This window comes from Struthio camelus, chromosome 31 (assembly GCF_040807025.1).
Source record: "Struthio camelus isolate bStrCam1 chromosome 31, bStrCam1.hap1, whole genome shotgun sequence".
Classification (NCBI taxonomy): domain Eukaryota; kingdom Metazoa; phylum Chordata; class Aves; order Struthioniformes; family Struthionidae; genus Struthio; species Struthio camelus.
The window spans coordinates 3,820,810-3,837,684 of record NC_090972.1 but is presented as its reverse complement, the minus strand read 5'-3'; the positions used below and the strand labels follow the sequence as shown (position 1 = coordinate 3,837,684).

The window sequence follows — 16,875 nt, the reverse complement described above, 5'->3', positions numbered from 1 at the left end:
TTAATCCCATATGGGACAAAATTGAGGGGCTCACGTGGCAGCACCCCTTAGCCTTGTCGTGCATGGGGTTTCTGGGAGAAATTGGGATTTTTTCCCAACCTCTTTAGACTTGCAGATGGCTGAAGGCTTTCCAGCAGGGAGCAGCTGCCTGCGGAGCCAGTTCAGGCTGCTGACACCGGGCTGGCTTTTCTTAGCTGCCTCTTGCAGGCCTTTTTAAGAAGCTGTCTGTGCACCACAGGTTGCAAACCACAGTTAGGTTTTTTTTTTTGGTTTGTTTTTTTTTTCCCCCCCTTAACCACACCGTTAGTGACTCACAGCTCCCATGCGATCAGTTATTACAGCAGGTCCTCTGCTGTCCAGCTAACGAGCTTCCCACCCGCAGCAGTTGCCTTTCCTTCCCATTTATGAATTTTATCCCAATCTCCTAATTTCTGGGGTCGCCTGGCTCTTCCTTCGCAGTACCCTGATCCTTTTCCAGCTGGATGCTGTCGCCTGACTCTCCCCAAGGGCATCGGTGGACTTTTTTATTTTTTAACGCAACCCTCGAGGTCAGGAGCTCGGATAGGAAATTGCTGGTGGCTCCCTGGAAGTTTCCATCTAGCCTGATGCTTTTGTTTTAGTGCTATTCCTTGATGATTTCTTCTCTGTTTAGTCTTTGTATCTGCAGCTGGTTTGCCCTTCAGCATCCTCTCCTCCAGATTTTGTCCTCAATCCGTGGGTCCCACTTTCATGGGACTTTCCGCTGCCAAGATGCTTCTCCTCTACCTTGCATAGATTGGTCCTGCTCATCAGTCTGCAAAGCTTTTTATTACAAGCCCCCGGATGAGATGGTGAGTCTGGCTGGTCTGGGGACTCTTGGAGGGCCCTGGGGCTTGCGGGATCGGCTCGTTTTGGCCCAAATGGCGTGCAAGGGTGCGGTCCTTCCTGCAGGCGGCCGGCGCGTCCTCTTCTGGCTCCGCTCTTTGGCTCGCAAACCCGCAGGTTGGCCTCTTTCTCGGAAAAGAAACCGCGTTGCTGCGCAGCCGTTTCAGAGAAGGAGAAAGTGCCCAAATGGGTGAGCCGCTCCACGACGTGGGAGAGCCAGATTTAATCTCCTTTTCTGGCCGCCCTTGGCAAGTCCTCGAGCACCCGCGCTGCGCCGAGCTCCCGGCCTCTCGCTGTCCCTGTGAAGCCACGGGCGGTCAGATGCAGCTTGGCCTCAGCAGCACCCTTCGTCCAGATGTTTATTCAAGTCCTGCAAAATCGTGGTGGCTCCCGCTGAACAGAAACAGCCTGGGGAGTTGAGCCAATATGCAGAGATGTGTCATGCTTCCTACGTTCCTGGCTTGCAGGAGCACGCGGGGCTTCCTGAGCTCTTGCTCCAACGCCGGCCCAAGCGCACAAGCCGGCGGCTGCTGCTTCTTTGCAAGTTTCTGCGCCAGCACCGTGCCGAACTCCCAGATCGCTGCCCGTGGCAGGGCTCTGGCACAAATATTTGGGTTACTATCTAAACCACAGAGGGAGATGGGTTGCTCTTGCTGCTGAACTGAACATGAGTATCTTCCTGAATGATGGAGATGAACTCGTGCTCAGGGGACAGAGCATTTCTGCATGTCCCATTTGGGTTGTTGCTCTTTTTGGCGTGCCACTGGTGTTGCAAGGGGAGAGGAGCTTCAGTGCCATTAGATGCCAAACCTCTGTGGTGGAGGATCAAGAAACGCCGTTGCCCAGCCTGAAGCGGTGCCACAGCTCTGCGTGGGCAAAGATGCTGCTTTCAGTCAAGAGCCGCCATAGCGCGCAGGGATGGCGATTCAACACAGCGATCCCTTCCAGAGAGGTTCGAGCAGGTGTTTGTGTAGTCATGGAACAGGCACTGATCTGCCCAAACCAGCAAGAGCTGCTGGAGGGAGCATGCCCAGACACAGCCAAGCTCAGTGCCAGAATGCCAGGCCTGCGTTTCAAGGGCAAGATTTAAGCTTGGGCAGCATAACAGCGATGGCAGAGAACCCATCCCATGTGGCAACAGCTGAGCAAAGGAAATCCATGGGTGGCATCCAGAGCCCCATCCAGCCAGTGGAGAAGCTTGGAGAAATTGAGCCGTCGGTATCTTGTTGGCTGCTTTTGCAGGTCTGTAGTGGTTCAGTCACCCTCAATGCCCAAGAAGGACACTGGAGGGGGATGGAGGTGGCTCGTGCACAGCCAGGTCACCAACATCAGCATGAAAATCATCCCGATGCCTGGACAAGCCAGTACTCACTTGCCAGCAGAGTGAGCCCATCCAGCACCCTCCCCTTGCCACGGTGCTGTTCCCCGCTGCCTCCAGTCGTCAGAAACAGCTTCCTGAGCTGGCATCGTCTTTGCAACCACTCAAGGGAGAGCAAGTTGGGATAGCGGAGATAGGATACCCCAGGCTGCTGCTGAGGATGGAGAGTGAAGGGACCTGCTTGTCCCTGTGTGCATGGTAGGAAGCAGGGCCCCAAGTAAACCGTCATGGGGGCCAATGTGGGATATGGGGTCCACAGCATCTGGGCAGGGTGAAAGCAAATCTGTTGTTGTGATCTAGTGGCCAAGCAGTGGGAAAGGCGCTGGGAACCAAGGGGTGGGATCCTTTCTGCACGGCCATGGTGACATGACTCAGAGGCAAGAGCTAGAGGTTGAGCTGGTGCTCAACCCACGAGCTGTTGCCTGCCCAAGAGCCCATCTGTCAGGAAATGCAGGTGCTGCAGCTCGAGTAGTTACTTTCAGGTTTCCTTGTGCGTGTTGAGACCTGCGGCATGTTGCTGCCCAAAGGGGAATGTACGGCCCAGAGCCAAATGTGGCCCCCATAACTTTGTACCATGGGTAGTGTCTGAGCAGTTGTCCTCACTTGGTGGCCAGTGGTTGCTTCAACCTCTTCTAGCAACGCTGGGACTGGAGCATTGCTGTTGTGGTTGTGCCTGTCGGTCCTGATCACTGGGCTCCCATTCTGGTGCGGTCTCTCTTAAGAGCTCTCTGAGTCTGGATTTGGTGGGATTGGGATCAGGATGTTGTATCTGTCCAGGCCTCCTGCCTGTGCTGGTGTCTCCCCTGGCTTTCCTGCAAGCCCTGCAGGGTAGGGAGGAGAGCTAGTCCCTGCCCCATCTGGTACCTGTGGATTCATGGTCTTGCTGGGCTCCAGCTGCCAGATCCTTCATAGACCCCCAGCTCTTTCACATGCTGCCATTTCAGACAATGCTTCGAACTTCATAGGGTTTTCTGAGCAGGAAGATCTCTTAGGAGATGGGAACGAGGCTGGATTTTTTTGCTCCCTGAATCAGGCATGGGCCAGAGCTGAAGCTCTGAGAAGGGCAGGAGACTTTGGCCTGCTCAGCACAAGGTTCACTTTTCAGCCTGGCACGGCATTTTCCTGGGAAATAGGAGGCCAAAACATGACCCTGTGGTGATAAAACTGGGCAGGAAAGATCTGAGCTTGCCTCCTAGTCCTTGGCAGCACCCTGTAGCTACCTCGAGAAGTTCAATTGAGTAATGCTTGTTGGGTGACGGTTCAGTTGTCTGCGCCCTGGCAGATAAGGGGAGCAGGCAAAAAGCAGCAAATGCAAAGCCTTCATGAAGCTGGTTGGCATGCTTCTCTGTTTAGCCTTGAAGTCTTTCCCCAAGAAAGAGGTAGAAATGAAGATTTTGGGTCAGAGGGGACCTGCTCGTTCCCTGCTCCATGCAGGTTGATGCCAAAGCAGGTCACTTCTCTGGTCCAGTTGGGAAAATCTCCCAAGGATAGAGGTGCCACAACTTCTCCAGGCACCTCTCCTGGGGAGCACCTGGCCTCTGCATGTGCAAACTGAAAGCAAGGAGAAGACTGAAGGATGGGAACTACCTATTGCCGGTCTCCAAGATAACCTGTTGCTTTTAAGACATCTTGGGCTCTGGCCTTGGGGCAACCTGGGCCTCTCTCAGTGGAGAGATATCGACTTGCTAAATTGAGTTGCAGCCGAGATGGGAAGAGACACGGAGAAATCGGGCAAACCCTGCAGGATTTACCCAAAGGAATGAGAAAAGAGCCTCAGCGTGGCAACACAGGGCAGTGGTGGTGGCCGTGCTCATTCTCAGATCCTTGACTGAGACATAGCCTTTTTACGGGCTTGGTGAGACACGATAAAAAGGAGCCACAGCCCCAACCTGCAGCCCTGGTCCCTCCTGCCTGCCTCAGTCCTTACTTTTGAGTCTGCTCTGGGCTGTGCAGTTGAGTCCTGCCCCAGTTGGCTCCTCCCAGGCCAGAGGGTTAAAATGGGCAGCTCCGAATAGTGCCGCATTCATCCTGCTGTGATGAGCCGATCCCCTCACACATAAACCCGCAATGTTTGTCTCCCAGGACTAGAGCAGGTGCATTGGCATAGGAGCGTGTCTCTGCTCTGATCTTCGTGGCCTGCTGTCGCTCGGCCTCTTTGCAGAGTCTTTCCCTGCCTGTGCAAAGTCCAACAGGCAGAAATATCGGCGTATGGATGGCGGTTGCACAACCCTGGGGCTTTCCAGCTCTTAAACGCATGAACTTCCATCACCCTATGCTTGCAGAGGTATGGCTGGAAGGTGCAGAGACCCGCGTTGCTCCCCTGTCCCCTCCTGGGGACAACAGACCCGGATGTGGCGTTGCCCGCGTTGCAATGTCGATGCAACAGCCCCGGCTCCGTCAGCAGCCAGCTAAGCCCAAGTCAGATGAGACACGATGTGCTGCCAGCACGCTGCGCTTTGAAGAGCTCCCGTCCTCAAGGTCACCTGCCCGCGGGCTTAGGAGCGTCCTTAAATACTGCCCTGAACTGCCACAGCACAAAGGAGATAGAAATGTGCCTCGTCGCCTTCTGCAAACAGCCAAGAGCTTTCATTGGCGCCGGGCTGGGAGCTGCGCTTGTCTTACAAGAAAAGGACCATGAGCGTTTCCACATTCAGGAGGCAACGTGAAGTTCACGTCTCCAGCCAAATCCTGCTGCCGGGCCAGCTCCTCATCTGTATTCAGTTGTGCGAGCAAAATCTTCAACTTGCCCTTGGCAAGCCCCAGCAAAAGGAGAGAGCGATCGACTCATCAGGCTCCGTGGAGAGGCTGGAGCAATTCAGGGTTTGGCTGCTTGTATGAGAAATGGAATGACTTCTGCTGCGGGAACGCATTTGGGAGCAGGGCCGCGCTCGCAGGATGGGGCGGTAGCGTCTTCTCTGGCAGTTTTGGGGGGACTTGGGACAGGAATAGCGTCCAAGGGCTTGAATCTGGGCTGCCCAAGCAGCTCTGAGTTTCCTTCCAGGGGCTCTTGGTGGAGACAGGGACATTGGGGTTTTGCGAGTGCTTCTGGGACACTCTCGGCCTCCGTTTCTCCTCCTGCAAAGAGGAAAGCACTGATGCATCTTGCAATGCTTGCAATAGGTCTGCCTTCCTGTTGGGATTGCAGATCCTGTTGGAGAGGGAACAGCTGCCACTGAACTGGCAATTAAGTCCTTTGCAGGATCACAGCGTTTTTGCTCTCGTTACCTGCTCCTAGCTCGCCTGCATGGGAACGTCGGGATCACCGTGCTGGCGAGCCGGTGGGCAAAGTGCTGACGGCACGTTTGCTGCCGAATGCCGCTTGTTTGCACTGCAAACATGAGCCCAGCCCAGCTCAGGGAGGGAACGGCCGCAGCTCTGCGAGCGCAACCACCGCTGGCTTGGACAACTTTGCTGCTGTAAGCTTGCTTTTCCCGCGCTTGCACCGGAGATGGACGCATGCCGAAGGGAGACCAGCGCGGGCTTTGGTGCGTGGGATGTGGGTGGGTTGGGGAGCATGTGTGCGGATGGCCTGGAGCATGGGAAAGGAAGGCTCGAGCTCCTGCTCCGCTGTGTTTCCAGTGAGCCTTTTGGGAGTAGGATGTGATTTTGGAGAAGGGTAAAGCACACTGTGAGCTGAGTTGCTCCGCTGGTGCTGGGGACTAGAGAAAACCTGGTCTTTCAGCTCTTATATAGCCACGGATGGCTGAACATTTCTGGCGTGGGAATCTTCATTGCACCAGTAATAAATCAAAGCCCGTGCTGTCCTACGTGGCAGAAAACCCTATGGTTGGGTTGGCTTGTAGTGTGCGGGTGACCGCTGTGTTGCACCGTGCAAAAGGCCTCCATAACCCTTGTGTCATCGGGTTGCAGCGTTTTCCTCCTTCTGTTTGCGGCCCCAGCAAGCGTTAATCCCACTGGGCAGACTGGGCGGCTGCTTTTTCAGCCCCGTGGGTTCCTGTTGTACGCCTTGGCTGCAAAAGGGCCACACGTGAAACCAAAGTTTTTTTTCAAGCTATTTGCAGTGCAGAAGTAGTAGCAGCTGCAAACACCAGTGAGCCATTCTTCTGGTACCTTTTGCTGTCAAATTAAACACCAGAGATTAAAGAATTAGCCTGAGTAGGAGCGAGTCTTTAATTCCAGAGCTAAATCATGCCTTGCGACATCTCGCATTACTCAGAAGATGATGCAATAACTCACCCCTTGCCTAATATGTTGCTCAAATGGCAGGGTCCCTCTGCCTGGATGTGGAGCAGCTAAAATACATCTCTTGCCTTTTCTTCTGTTCGTTTTAGGTAGCTGGGAAAATACAATGCCTCAGAGAGCATGTGTAGGCTTGGGAACAGGTTTTTTTGGAGATCATCATCTGGTTTTCGGGGGCTCTTGGAAGTCCTTGAACTGTTCAGTGAAATGGCATTGCAAATTCCCATCCATAGACTAACTTTGCCTAATTTCTGATTTTTGAAGAGTGTGGTTTGGGTCTAAACCAAGTCCTCGTCTTTGGAGGAGCCCATTTCTCTCCCTTGAGACTAGCTCATCCTCAGGCCGATGTCCTTTGGAAGTATTTGTTTTCTTTCCAGCAGCTGCAGGGGTACCCAGTTGCCTTGTGTAGATTTGGGAAATGCTGGAGGGCTGAAGTCGGGGCTTAGTCTCCCACCCCATCCCATGTCTCTGAGATAGAAGCTGGAGATGCAGAAGGCATGTGGAGGTCAGGTAGGCTTCCTCCTCTCTCGTCTTCATGGAGGAGCATGTATAGGAATCCTTCTCCTGTTATAGTCAGGAGACAGATTCTTAATGCAGTTGAAATAGCTTTTGATGCTTGAGATATAATTTAATAATAATGCATTTCAGAGGGTTTTTTTAGTCTTTGTTCCTTTGCACTCTTTTAGACTGTTGCTAGACACCTCTTTGGGAGCTGGGTAGAAAGCTTTCAGCAGAATATAATTTCTTGGTCAAACTCTTCAGAAAAGAGGTTTTCTCCCAGTTTCTAGCTGGCCTAGGGTCTTGATGGAAACCACTGCCCGTAAAAACTTTTTCGCTTAAGACTCTTGGATTTGTTTGTTGTTTAAATTTAACAATCGCAGAATAACTGAGGTTGGAAGGGGCCTCCAGAGGTCTTTAGCCCATCTCTGCTCAAAGCACAACCAACTTTCAAGTTACATGGAATTGCTTAAGCCCCATCCAGTTGAGTTTGGAGGATCTCCAAGGATGGAGATCGCCCACATCTCTTGCCTGTTCCATTCTCACAGGGAGGAATTTCTCGTGTTGTAACTTGTCTTGTCTCCTCATTGCGCAACTCAAAGAGGAGCCTGGCTCCGTTTTCTCTATGCTCTCCCATGGGAAGTTGTAGCCAGTCCCTTCGTTCTCTCATCTTGAAGCCAAGTTCCCTCAGTCTATCTTCATACATCGTGTCCTCCCATCCCTAAACATTGTGGTGGCCTTCGCTGGACTCGCTCCAGTGTGTTGATGGCTCTGTGACCTCCTGGCAGTTGCTAAAAAGCCCAGCTACCGTTTGTCGTGTCATAGCATGGCTGTCGTTAGTCTTAAAATACATATTGGAGAGGGCAAACAGAGAACCTTTGCATAGGAAGCATCTGCTGTTTGAAAGAGGCACGGCTTCTTATGTTTCGGAAAAAGAGGAACTCCCCTGAGTTGCATTGTGAGCTATTGGGACCGCTGGCCATGTGAGCAGGGGGTCACCACGTGGTACCTCTCCATGCAAGCACTGAAGGGGCATGAGTTTTCTCCAAGCTCTTTCAAGCACCTGGCATCATCAGCCCTGCTGAGATTAGAAGTGACTTTTAAAATCGTTTTGGATTTTTTCCAGAGTTTTCCCGTGTGGTCCGGCTAGCCGGGACGCCCCTTCTCCTTTCGCTTTGCAAATTCCTTGCTCTTGGGAGCTGCAGTTAAGTTGGCCCAACTGAGCCAACAGGCACAAGGGGGATGTATGTGTTTGTGTCTGCCCTGGTATTTCCCTGGGTGGTTGTGAAGGAATAGACAAAATTGTTGCTCTGGGATATGCAATGGTGCCTGTTGAGCATGCCGTTAACCTCTGCTTATCAACCCTGCCCGTGACAGCCTTGACGAGCTGGAGCTCTTTCGACTCTTCTAGAGATGCCGGCATTTCTCAATCAGTGACCTTTGAAATGCGTTATATAAGTAGCCGTCACCGAATGCGTCTAGAACTGAGTCTGCTGCGTCTAGGAGGACTCCTAGACTCCACAAAACACCTCCTGCGCTCAGAAATGCGATGGCTTTCCCTTATCTCGGGGCTCGGTGTGTATTTTGGCCACCGCTTTGCTTGCGAGCTCATGTGATGTCTTGATTTTGAAAGTGTCTTGGTGTCTCGGCCAGTCTGCTTTAACTCTTGGGAGACGGAAAAACAGAGAGGGGAGACCTGCCATGCTGGGATGAGAGTGTTTTACCTCTTGGCGAGACCGTGAACTCAAAACCGAATGCAGATTAGTGGCACCGCTCTCTTGGGAGAAGCTGTATCTATGCTCTTGTGGTTAGAGGAGCAGTCCTTGCTGGATTACCATAGAGGGTAAATTCGAGCCTGCTAAGTCCAAGACGTTCAACTCCCTCATCTCTTGCTGTTTCCAAGAAACCAGGATTTGCAGGGAGTGCAGTTACGTGCTCATCAGGAGAAAGATAAATCACTGCATGTTTTCCTCTAAGGAGACAGTTTCTAAAAATAGGAACCATGCTGGAGCTCCGGAGAACAAAAGAGCTCCTGGAAGGCTCCTGCCACTGTCCGTTCTCCGTGATCTGCACCCTCTGCCCCTCCTTCCTCTATCATCCCTCTCCCCACCACTCAGCCACGCGCTCCGTGTTTTTGGAAGGATTTCAAATCCGCCGCTTTGGGAGCATTGTGTTTTGCAGGCAACAGCTCCTGTCCCTTCCCCCTGGCATGCCAGACCGGGCTGCTTGGTGACTCAGGCTTTCCTGAATGAACGCGGCCCTGTCTAGCATGACCTCAACCGCTTGGTTCTGCATCTCTCCAGCCTTTTCCAAAATGCCTTTGAAGCCAAAAGGAACAAGGAATGCTGTCCTGCCGCAGCCACGTTTCCAGGCCAGGTTCTGATGATGTTACGACAGTGACGGAGGATAACCCTGGTATTTTGTCTCATCTCAGCTCTGTGCCTAGACGAAACAGCTCAAAACCCAGCAACTTCTCGGAGTGAGAACTACAAACTGGAGATGTTCAGCCTTAAAAGTCTCACCTCAAATGTGGCTGGAGCCTAAACTGTTGGAAGGACTGAAAACTAACCTGGGCTTGTCACGTACCTCTGCTTGTAGGGCAGGTCCTGCCCTGCTTTCCCCATCTCCAGAACCAACACAGTGGCCTGAACCCTGTGTTGCTCAGGCCACCGTGCTTGACTTGTGGGTTTTACGGCATGTGACCAGCAGCCCCTAAAATAAATGCAAACTGTGAGAGGATGCATCTATCGGGGAGAGGATGGCAAGGCCTGGCAGAGGTCAGGGACAGGCAGTCTGGGCTACAAGGGCTCTCATGGACTGAACTCGCAGGCTGTTCTAGCAAAGCCTGGCTCCTTGGCTGTGCGTCCCCAAGGGCGAGCCTCAGGCGGCCCATGACCCAAGATGATGCCAGGAGCAGGGATGCAGGACAGGTCCTTGTCCTAGCTTCAGGGCCAGGCTGCAAGAAGCAGTGTGGATTTGCCTAGCTATGACACAGCTTCCCCAAGCTCCTGACCTCATTCGCAATAACAAGCGAGTCTCCATTTTCCGTCCATGCGGCTGGACCATGATGGGAGGGCTCTGCATGGGCACAAGCGATGGCAGAGCTGTGAGGAGCAAGGCCTCAGCTGAGGCTGAGCTCAGGACAGGATGAGGATGGAGCTTGCCCCGGAGCTGACTCCTGGGAGTAAGACCTAGGCCAGGTAGGTTCAATACATGCATCTCCATCACTGATGTCCAGATGGAGCTGCAGACTTTCCTCCCTCCTATTTTAGATGGGTCTGGCTGTGATATAGCTTGGTAGACCCTGCAAATGGGCTTTGCAGGAGTTCAGGAGGCATTTGCCTGCCCATCCTCGCTGGCCAGGACACAACCCCGTCTCGCGTCGTCTTGCGAGCAAGGTGGGAGGTGGTTGACTTAGCTCAGGAGCCATCCTGGTGGTTCATTCACCACCAGAGCAAAGCAGAGCTCCTCTGAGCTCCCAGCACATGTGTGGGTATCTGGAGAAAGCCACCAACACCTTTGCACGCCGGCCCAAGGCCATGGAGGCATGGGGGACCACTTGTGAGCCCCACGTGTAGAGCCTGTGGGAACTGCTCTCATTCGCAGGGTGGACAATGCCAACCGCTATCTGGCCGCTTAGATGCAGCTCTGCGCCGGGTACCTCTCTGGGGTGGCAGGAGTGTGGCCGGAGGCGTGGGCATGTTTCCTTTAACCTGCTTAGCTGCAACAACGATTATACATCAAATAGTTGCGCGCGGGATTAAACCCTCTTAAGTGTGGCTTGGAAATCCTCCCGTAATCCAGACGCAGCTGTAGGAGGGAAGGATGGGCAGCCGGAGCAGAGGGGGTTTATCTGCTGGGAAAGCTTTTTAACGCCAAATCACGTTATTGCAAATTGCACTAAAGAAAGCCTCACTTTAGGCACTGACCTTGAAGCTTTCCTCTCTGTTGCAGATGAGCCTGATCCTGCCCTCTCCGGTGCTGTCCCAGCCACAGCTCACAGGACTGAACTCTGGTAAGTTCCCAGGATCTGTTGCAGAGCGGGAAGCATCCGGGAGCCGGTCTCCCCTTGTTGACAGTGCTCTAGTTGCTAAAATCCCCAAATATCTGCCTGCCTACCCCCCAAAGAGGGTTATCCTGGCACCAAGGATGTCAGCAGCCTTCCTGGAGCCAGACAGCACAGTCCCCTTGCTCCAAACCAACGCTGGCTGCTCTGCTCCATCTTGTTTTTCTGCTTCTCGGTGAGCCATCCTGCTTTCACCGGCCCTGAATAGCCCCTTGAAACATCTTCATGTTGCCAGAATTGTCCTGGGTACAAAGGAGAGAGATGGTGGGAGGTAGATGCTTGACCTGACTGTGTTGGGTGTCCCAAGGCTGATCAAGCAGCTCCGAGCATGCTGGAAAAGAAAGATGTAGAGGTAGCAGCAGTAAACCTCTTGCAGAGAAGGGTCCACATCCTTCCTCGTGGCAGCAGGGAACAGTGTGCAGACCCGCACTTGGTTCAGGCTCTCCCTCTGGGCCTGTTTAGCAACGAAGCCAATGCCCAGCACGTTTTAATGGGTTTATTTTAGTAGCTGCTGTTGACTGATCCTTCCTGGGCCAGCAGTTTCCTTAGCGAGTTATTTTTAATAACGTTTGCACGGTTTATGGTGCATATGGGAATCACATTTCCCTGCTATCGCACCACAGACAATGGAGCGAGCCCATCCTACAGTCAGCAGTGATTTTGTTCGAGGTAAAAGTAGGGAATGATTTTGAGTCAAAACAGATGAGCACAGTGGATGGGTGGCTCAGTTGGCCCCCCAAAATTTGCTTTTCCAGAAATGACTTGGAAATAAATAACTTTAAAAAAAAAAAAAAAAAAAAAGAGATTGAGAGAGAGAGAGGCAGTGTGTGGAACTGGCAGCCCTACCATCTCCAACAAAGGTGCTTTGTTCTCCCGGCGGTGCGACTTGACCCGTGAGATAGCGTTTTGCTGGAGCAGCTCCTTGCATGAGGTCTTGAGCTCTTTCAGGTGTCAGGCTCTGTGGCCTAGCGGGTTTCTCCCTGGGAACAGTTTGGCAGGGGGTAGGCACTGGGATGGGACGTTTTGCATCCAAAATGGTGAGCGTCTGCCTGGCTGTGCATTATGTGCTGCTTAGAGGGAGAAGCTGGGCATGGAGTTGGCTGTGGAAGACAGAGGCTGGGTTGTATCCTCAGAATGGGGCTGGGTGTGTGGAAGAGTCTTGTCTTGCTCTGCAGAGGCTCCAAATCTGCTTGGCCCTGGCCCTGGAGCCCGTATCTGACAAACATGCCTTCTGCATGGCATCCCCAGTGAAGCTCCCATTGGATGCCACCTCTCCTTGCCACGTGGGGACCCCCCTGCTCCATCAGCTTCTGGTCGTCCCAGTGAGGCAGGTAGCATCGTGGTGAGTGGGCATAGCCCAGCTGAGCAACGTGCCTGGAATTGCTTGCAGGGAGGGCCCGGAGTCAGGTTTGAGTCACGGCTGCAGGGACACTGAGTCATCTGGATCTCTTGGAGACCAGTTCAGAAGCCTCAGCTTGGCGATCTGGTGCTGGTCGAGGCTCTCAGCTTTCCCATTCAGCCTCCTGCCAGCCCAGCAGAAGGTCTTAGGGCTCTCATAGGTCCTATGTCAGAGCTGCTGGTCCCATGCAGCTGTCTCTGATCTCACAGGGCATCTTGGAGAGCATCCAGTGCCTTTACTGCATCCTTGTGGCCCTGAACGTGTCCCTTTTCCTTCCAGAAAAAAGCCTCCAAGCCCAACGTAGGACTTTCAAAACCTCCTGGGCATGTTACCCCCTCTCTGACTCTGAGCACATCTTCGGTGCTGTGGAGCCTACAGCAACCTGCTCCATGTGGTGTGGAGCCATCAAATCTCACTGTGGAGTCTTCTCCATGGAGGCACTCGTTCTCCAGCTATGGGATAGGCTCTTCCCAGGTTTGGGGTCCCTGTAGAGGGTCTCGGGGAGCACAGGGAGGAATCACCTCAATCCCATGTGCTCTCTGTGGCTTGGGGGTCTGTGCACAGTGAAGAAAGGAGGACGATGGTCAGCATTTCCCACTCTCACTATGGAGAGTGACCACTCAGGGACCTCCATTTACCCATGGAGGATTTACCTGAATCATCCTTTGGTGCCGGAAACCTTTGCTATGGTCCACGTTGGCACTTAGATCTGTTTTTATGCAACTTTGAAGACTTTGGCAGCTCATTCTTTGATCTGACAGTAGCATGTGTCATCACTTCAAGCAAATATCCCTGTTTAGTGATATATAAACTGTCCAAGCCTGCGGCACCCTGAGGAATTAGCAAGGGAAAGGGGAGGAGAAGCAGAGTGAGGTGGAACAAGGGGAAGGTGATATTTTTTTTGGCCCAAGGCAGGAATCGGTGCCAGGAACACTGAGGTTTCCAACAAGGAGGACGCTCCTGTTGCACCCAGCACAAACGCAGAAGAGCCACCGTAGGGAGCAGTTACAGTCATTGCGTCTTCTCCTGGGCTCGTTTCAACAGAACAGATTATAGCTGTATGTGGCTGAGGGAGGATGGGAAGGGATGAGTGGTCCTTGGGCTCCATGTGTCCTAAATTTTTAATACAGGATGGATACAGGAGTTGCTGTGTAAATTCCCAGCCTGCGTTATGCCAGCATGCAGTGTAACAGACAGGCTCTCTCTGGTTCCAGGCTGGGCCTTCCATAGTGATTTTTAAGCTATCCTGTTAACTGGCTAATAACTGTCAAAACTTATTTGCAGCTCCACAAATGAAGAGCACTTGGAGTTTAAGAAGGCTTTGTACAGAACAGATGCCAGGAGCTCCATAGATCTACGAAACATGACTGTATCTGGCAGCGGGGCCTGGGATCCCTCCACCCTGGAGACGAGAGCGGGCGACAGGAGAGAAGAAAGCACTTTAGAGAGACTCTCTGGCTTGAAGGACTCGAAGGATGGGCGGTGCGTAAAGGAGTCGGTGTTTGCCATGGAGTCCCAGCTTGTAAATACTGTGCAGGTGGATCCGGAGCAACTGGACAGTGACCCCGAGGACCTGGACTCCGGCAAGGCGGCAGCAGAGACGCCCAGCCCTTGTCCGGGGGCACCGGCTGGCAGTGGAGAAGAGAAATATCTTAAAAATGAACCAAAGCAACTTGAAGGCCTCAGCAAAGAGCACTTAGATAAAAGCAAGAGGGGGATCCAGAGGGTTGACTGGATTTCTAGACCCAATAAAAGCCCAAGTCCTCACTACAAAGACATAAGCAAGCCGACAGATGTAGCAACAAGCTTACCCTTTCGGGGCCAGGTCATGCGTGAAGTGCCTCCTCCACTGACTCCGACGGTGTTCAGAAAAACGCTAAACCCCGTCCTCAGTAAGCCCAAAGGCCTCGAGAGCGCCCCCTCACACAGGAAGGGGCTGGTGGTCGAGGCGGACTTGGGCAACATCAGCCCACTCAGCACGGCAGAGTGGACGATACAGAAGCCGAGTCTTCAGCTCGGTGCTGACCTCACTGTCAGCAAACAGTCCTGGACAGTAAATGCCGAAGACTCAGTGGAGCGGATCCCGTTGATGTCTCTGGAGCCAGCTCCCTGCAGCTCCTACGACATTGAGATGAGGCCCTACATGTGCAGCGTCTTGCTAGAGGAGCAGGGGAAAGAAGAGCTGGGCCCAGAGGAGGACCCGACAGTGTACACGTGCATCGAATGCAGCATTTACTTTAAGAAGAAGGAACATTTGATGGATCACATGCTTCAGCATAATCGCGGACCAGGGAGGGACCAAGACAGAGATGCTTTGGGAGGGCAGTGCCAATTCTGTTGCAATGAATGTGGATGGGCCTTTGGAGACCCCACATCTCTGGAGCAGCACAAAAGGCTCCACCAAGAATCCAGGGAAAAAATTATTGAAGAAATCCAGAAGCTGAATGAGTTTCCAGACGAAGGCCGGGAAGCCCGGCTCCAGTGCCCCAAATGCGTCTTTGGCACAAACTCCTCCAAGATTTTCGTCCAGCACGCCAAGATGCACGTCAAGGAGAGGAAGGACCAAGGCACAAAGAACGTGAATCTCTTTGGAAGCGCTGGCAGTGGAGAAATGCGGGACAGCCCAGCGCACGGCATCTACAAACACTTCAAACCAAATGAACACGTAACCCTGCAGGTGCAGGTACCGCCTCATGGCAGCGGCAAAGGGCTCAGCACCTGTATGCTCTGCAGCTTCCCAGCCCCCAATGAGAACATCCTCAAGGAGCACATGAAATACGCCCACTCCCACCTCTCCTGGGATGCGGAGGCATTTGAGGAAGACCCCAGTCAGCCTGGAACTAGCAGAGATGCCTACAGCCCTGCTCGGCCAGGGCGGTTTGCCGAGCCGGATTATTTCGGCAAAGCAGAGCGGCTCTTCCCTCCGTCCCACCGCGAAAGCACGTCGCATTACGAAGCTGTCCATGGCTTTGCCTTAGCCCACCCGCGGCTCGACAAAAGCAACGGGGCGAATAAAAAGGACTACCAGACGTCAGGGTTTCATGCCAGGAAGGCAGCTCCCTATGCTGCCCCGCACAAAAACCTGGGGCTGTCGGGCCTCCCCTCCACGAAGGCCTATTCCCAGTTTGCTCTGCAGCAGCTGAAAAAAAAAGCAGCAGCTCAGCACCTCGAGGCAGAAGGCGACGGTCTCAGGAGCCACCCGACAGGGCTAGAGGAGCTCAGGCACAAATGGACAGTGGCCAACGACACTGGGAGCATGGAAGAGGAGATCTCTGTAACCACAGAAATAGACTTGACCGAGAACAGAGGCATCAAACCCGTCGCTATCCCTCAAGCTGCCTTGGACCTCAAGAGGACGTTCAGAGACACCTTGAAAGCCACCGACTCTTCGATAGCGTCCGAGGAGCAGCAGCAGCAGCTGCGGAAGATGGTGCCCATCGTGCTCCTCGAGGAGGTGAATCTGCATCCCAAAGCGACCAAGCGGCCCAGAGGGAAACCATTCAAGAAGAAAGCAGCAGTCCCTTCCCGGGAATTCATGATGGAAGAGCCTCTCCCGTTGGACATGCTCCTGCTGGACTCTCCTCTGGAGGGTCCTCTGGAGCTTGATGACCTCTTGGACTCCGACTCGCCCATGCTGAAGAACGAGGAGCGGAAGTGCCCCTACTGCCCAGACAGGTTTCACAATGGCATCGGGCTGGCGAACCATGTGCGGGGCCACCTCAACAGGGTGGGGGTGAGCTACAACGTCCGTCACTTCATCTCAGCGGAAGAAGTGAAAGCTATTGAGCAAAAATTTTCCTTCCAAAAGAAGAAGAAAAAAGGTAGTATGTATTCAATTCACCGTGCTTTCTATTTTCTTGTTTTAAGCGGCGGGGTTTTCTCCTCCCGCTGACGATGGGTACGTATGTTACTGTGGCCAGCTTGAATGTCAACAGTCATGGGCTCCCAGGCACATCTCCTTGCCCCGCTGCTCCTCCGCAGCGTGGCCTCTGGTTGTGTCGGGTGCTGTAAAACCCTCTCGGAGACCCACTCGGGTTTATTGGCCCCTCATTTGCGTGTCGTTCTTTCCGCAGTTGCAAACTTCGACCCGAGTACGTTCAGCCTGATGCGTTGCGAGTTCTGCGGGGCCGGCTTCGACACGCGCGCGGGCCTCTCCAGCCATGCCAGGGCCCACCTGAGAGACTTTGGTATTACCAACTGGGAGCTCACCATCTCGCCCATTAACATCCTCAAGGAGCTGCTGGCCAACTCGGCCGAGCACCCCATGCTGCAGTCGGCGGTGGGAGCGGAGCCCTCGTCCCCAGGCCGCGAGAGGGAGGCGCATGGCTTCATGCCCCGCAAGAGCATGACGCCCATGTCCGAATGCAGCATTCCCCGATCTCCTCTGTCCCCGTTCCCCCCGGCCTGGGGAGATGAGTCCCTGCAGTCCTACAGAGACGGTAAGTGTCCCCCGAACGCCCTGGGCAACCT

The 16,875-nt window shown here is 53.5% G+C and overlaps 1 protein-coding gene across 11 annotated transcripts in view; it reads left to right on the top strand.

The window, feature by feature from the left end:
• The window catches only part of WIZ (WIZ zinc finger), a 62,965-nt gene that overhangs the window by 23,820 nt on the left and 22,270 nt on the right, over positions 1 to 16,875 (top strand). For 8 of the 11 annotated variants that reach the window (XM_068922971.1, XM_068922970.1, XM_068922968.1 and 5 more), the window contains 3 exons: positions 10,895 to 10,955; positions 13,690 to 16,229; positions 16,479 to 16,844. In XM_068922971.1, coding sequence (XP_068779072.1) covers positions 10,895 to 10,955; positions 13,690 to 16,229; positions 16,479 to 16,844 — 2,967 coding nt within the window. Of the gene's footprint in view, positions 1 to 10,124; positions 10,141 to 10,894; positions 10,956 to 13,689; positions 16,230 to 16,478; positions 16,845 to 16,875 lie in introns of those variants that run through there. The other 3 variants (XM_068922973.1, XM_068922969.1, XM_068922979.1) reach the window with 2 other exon arrangements.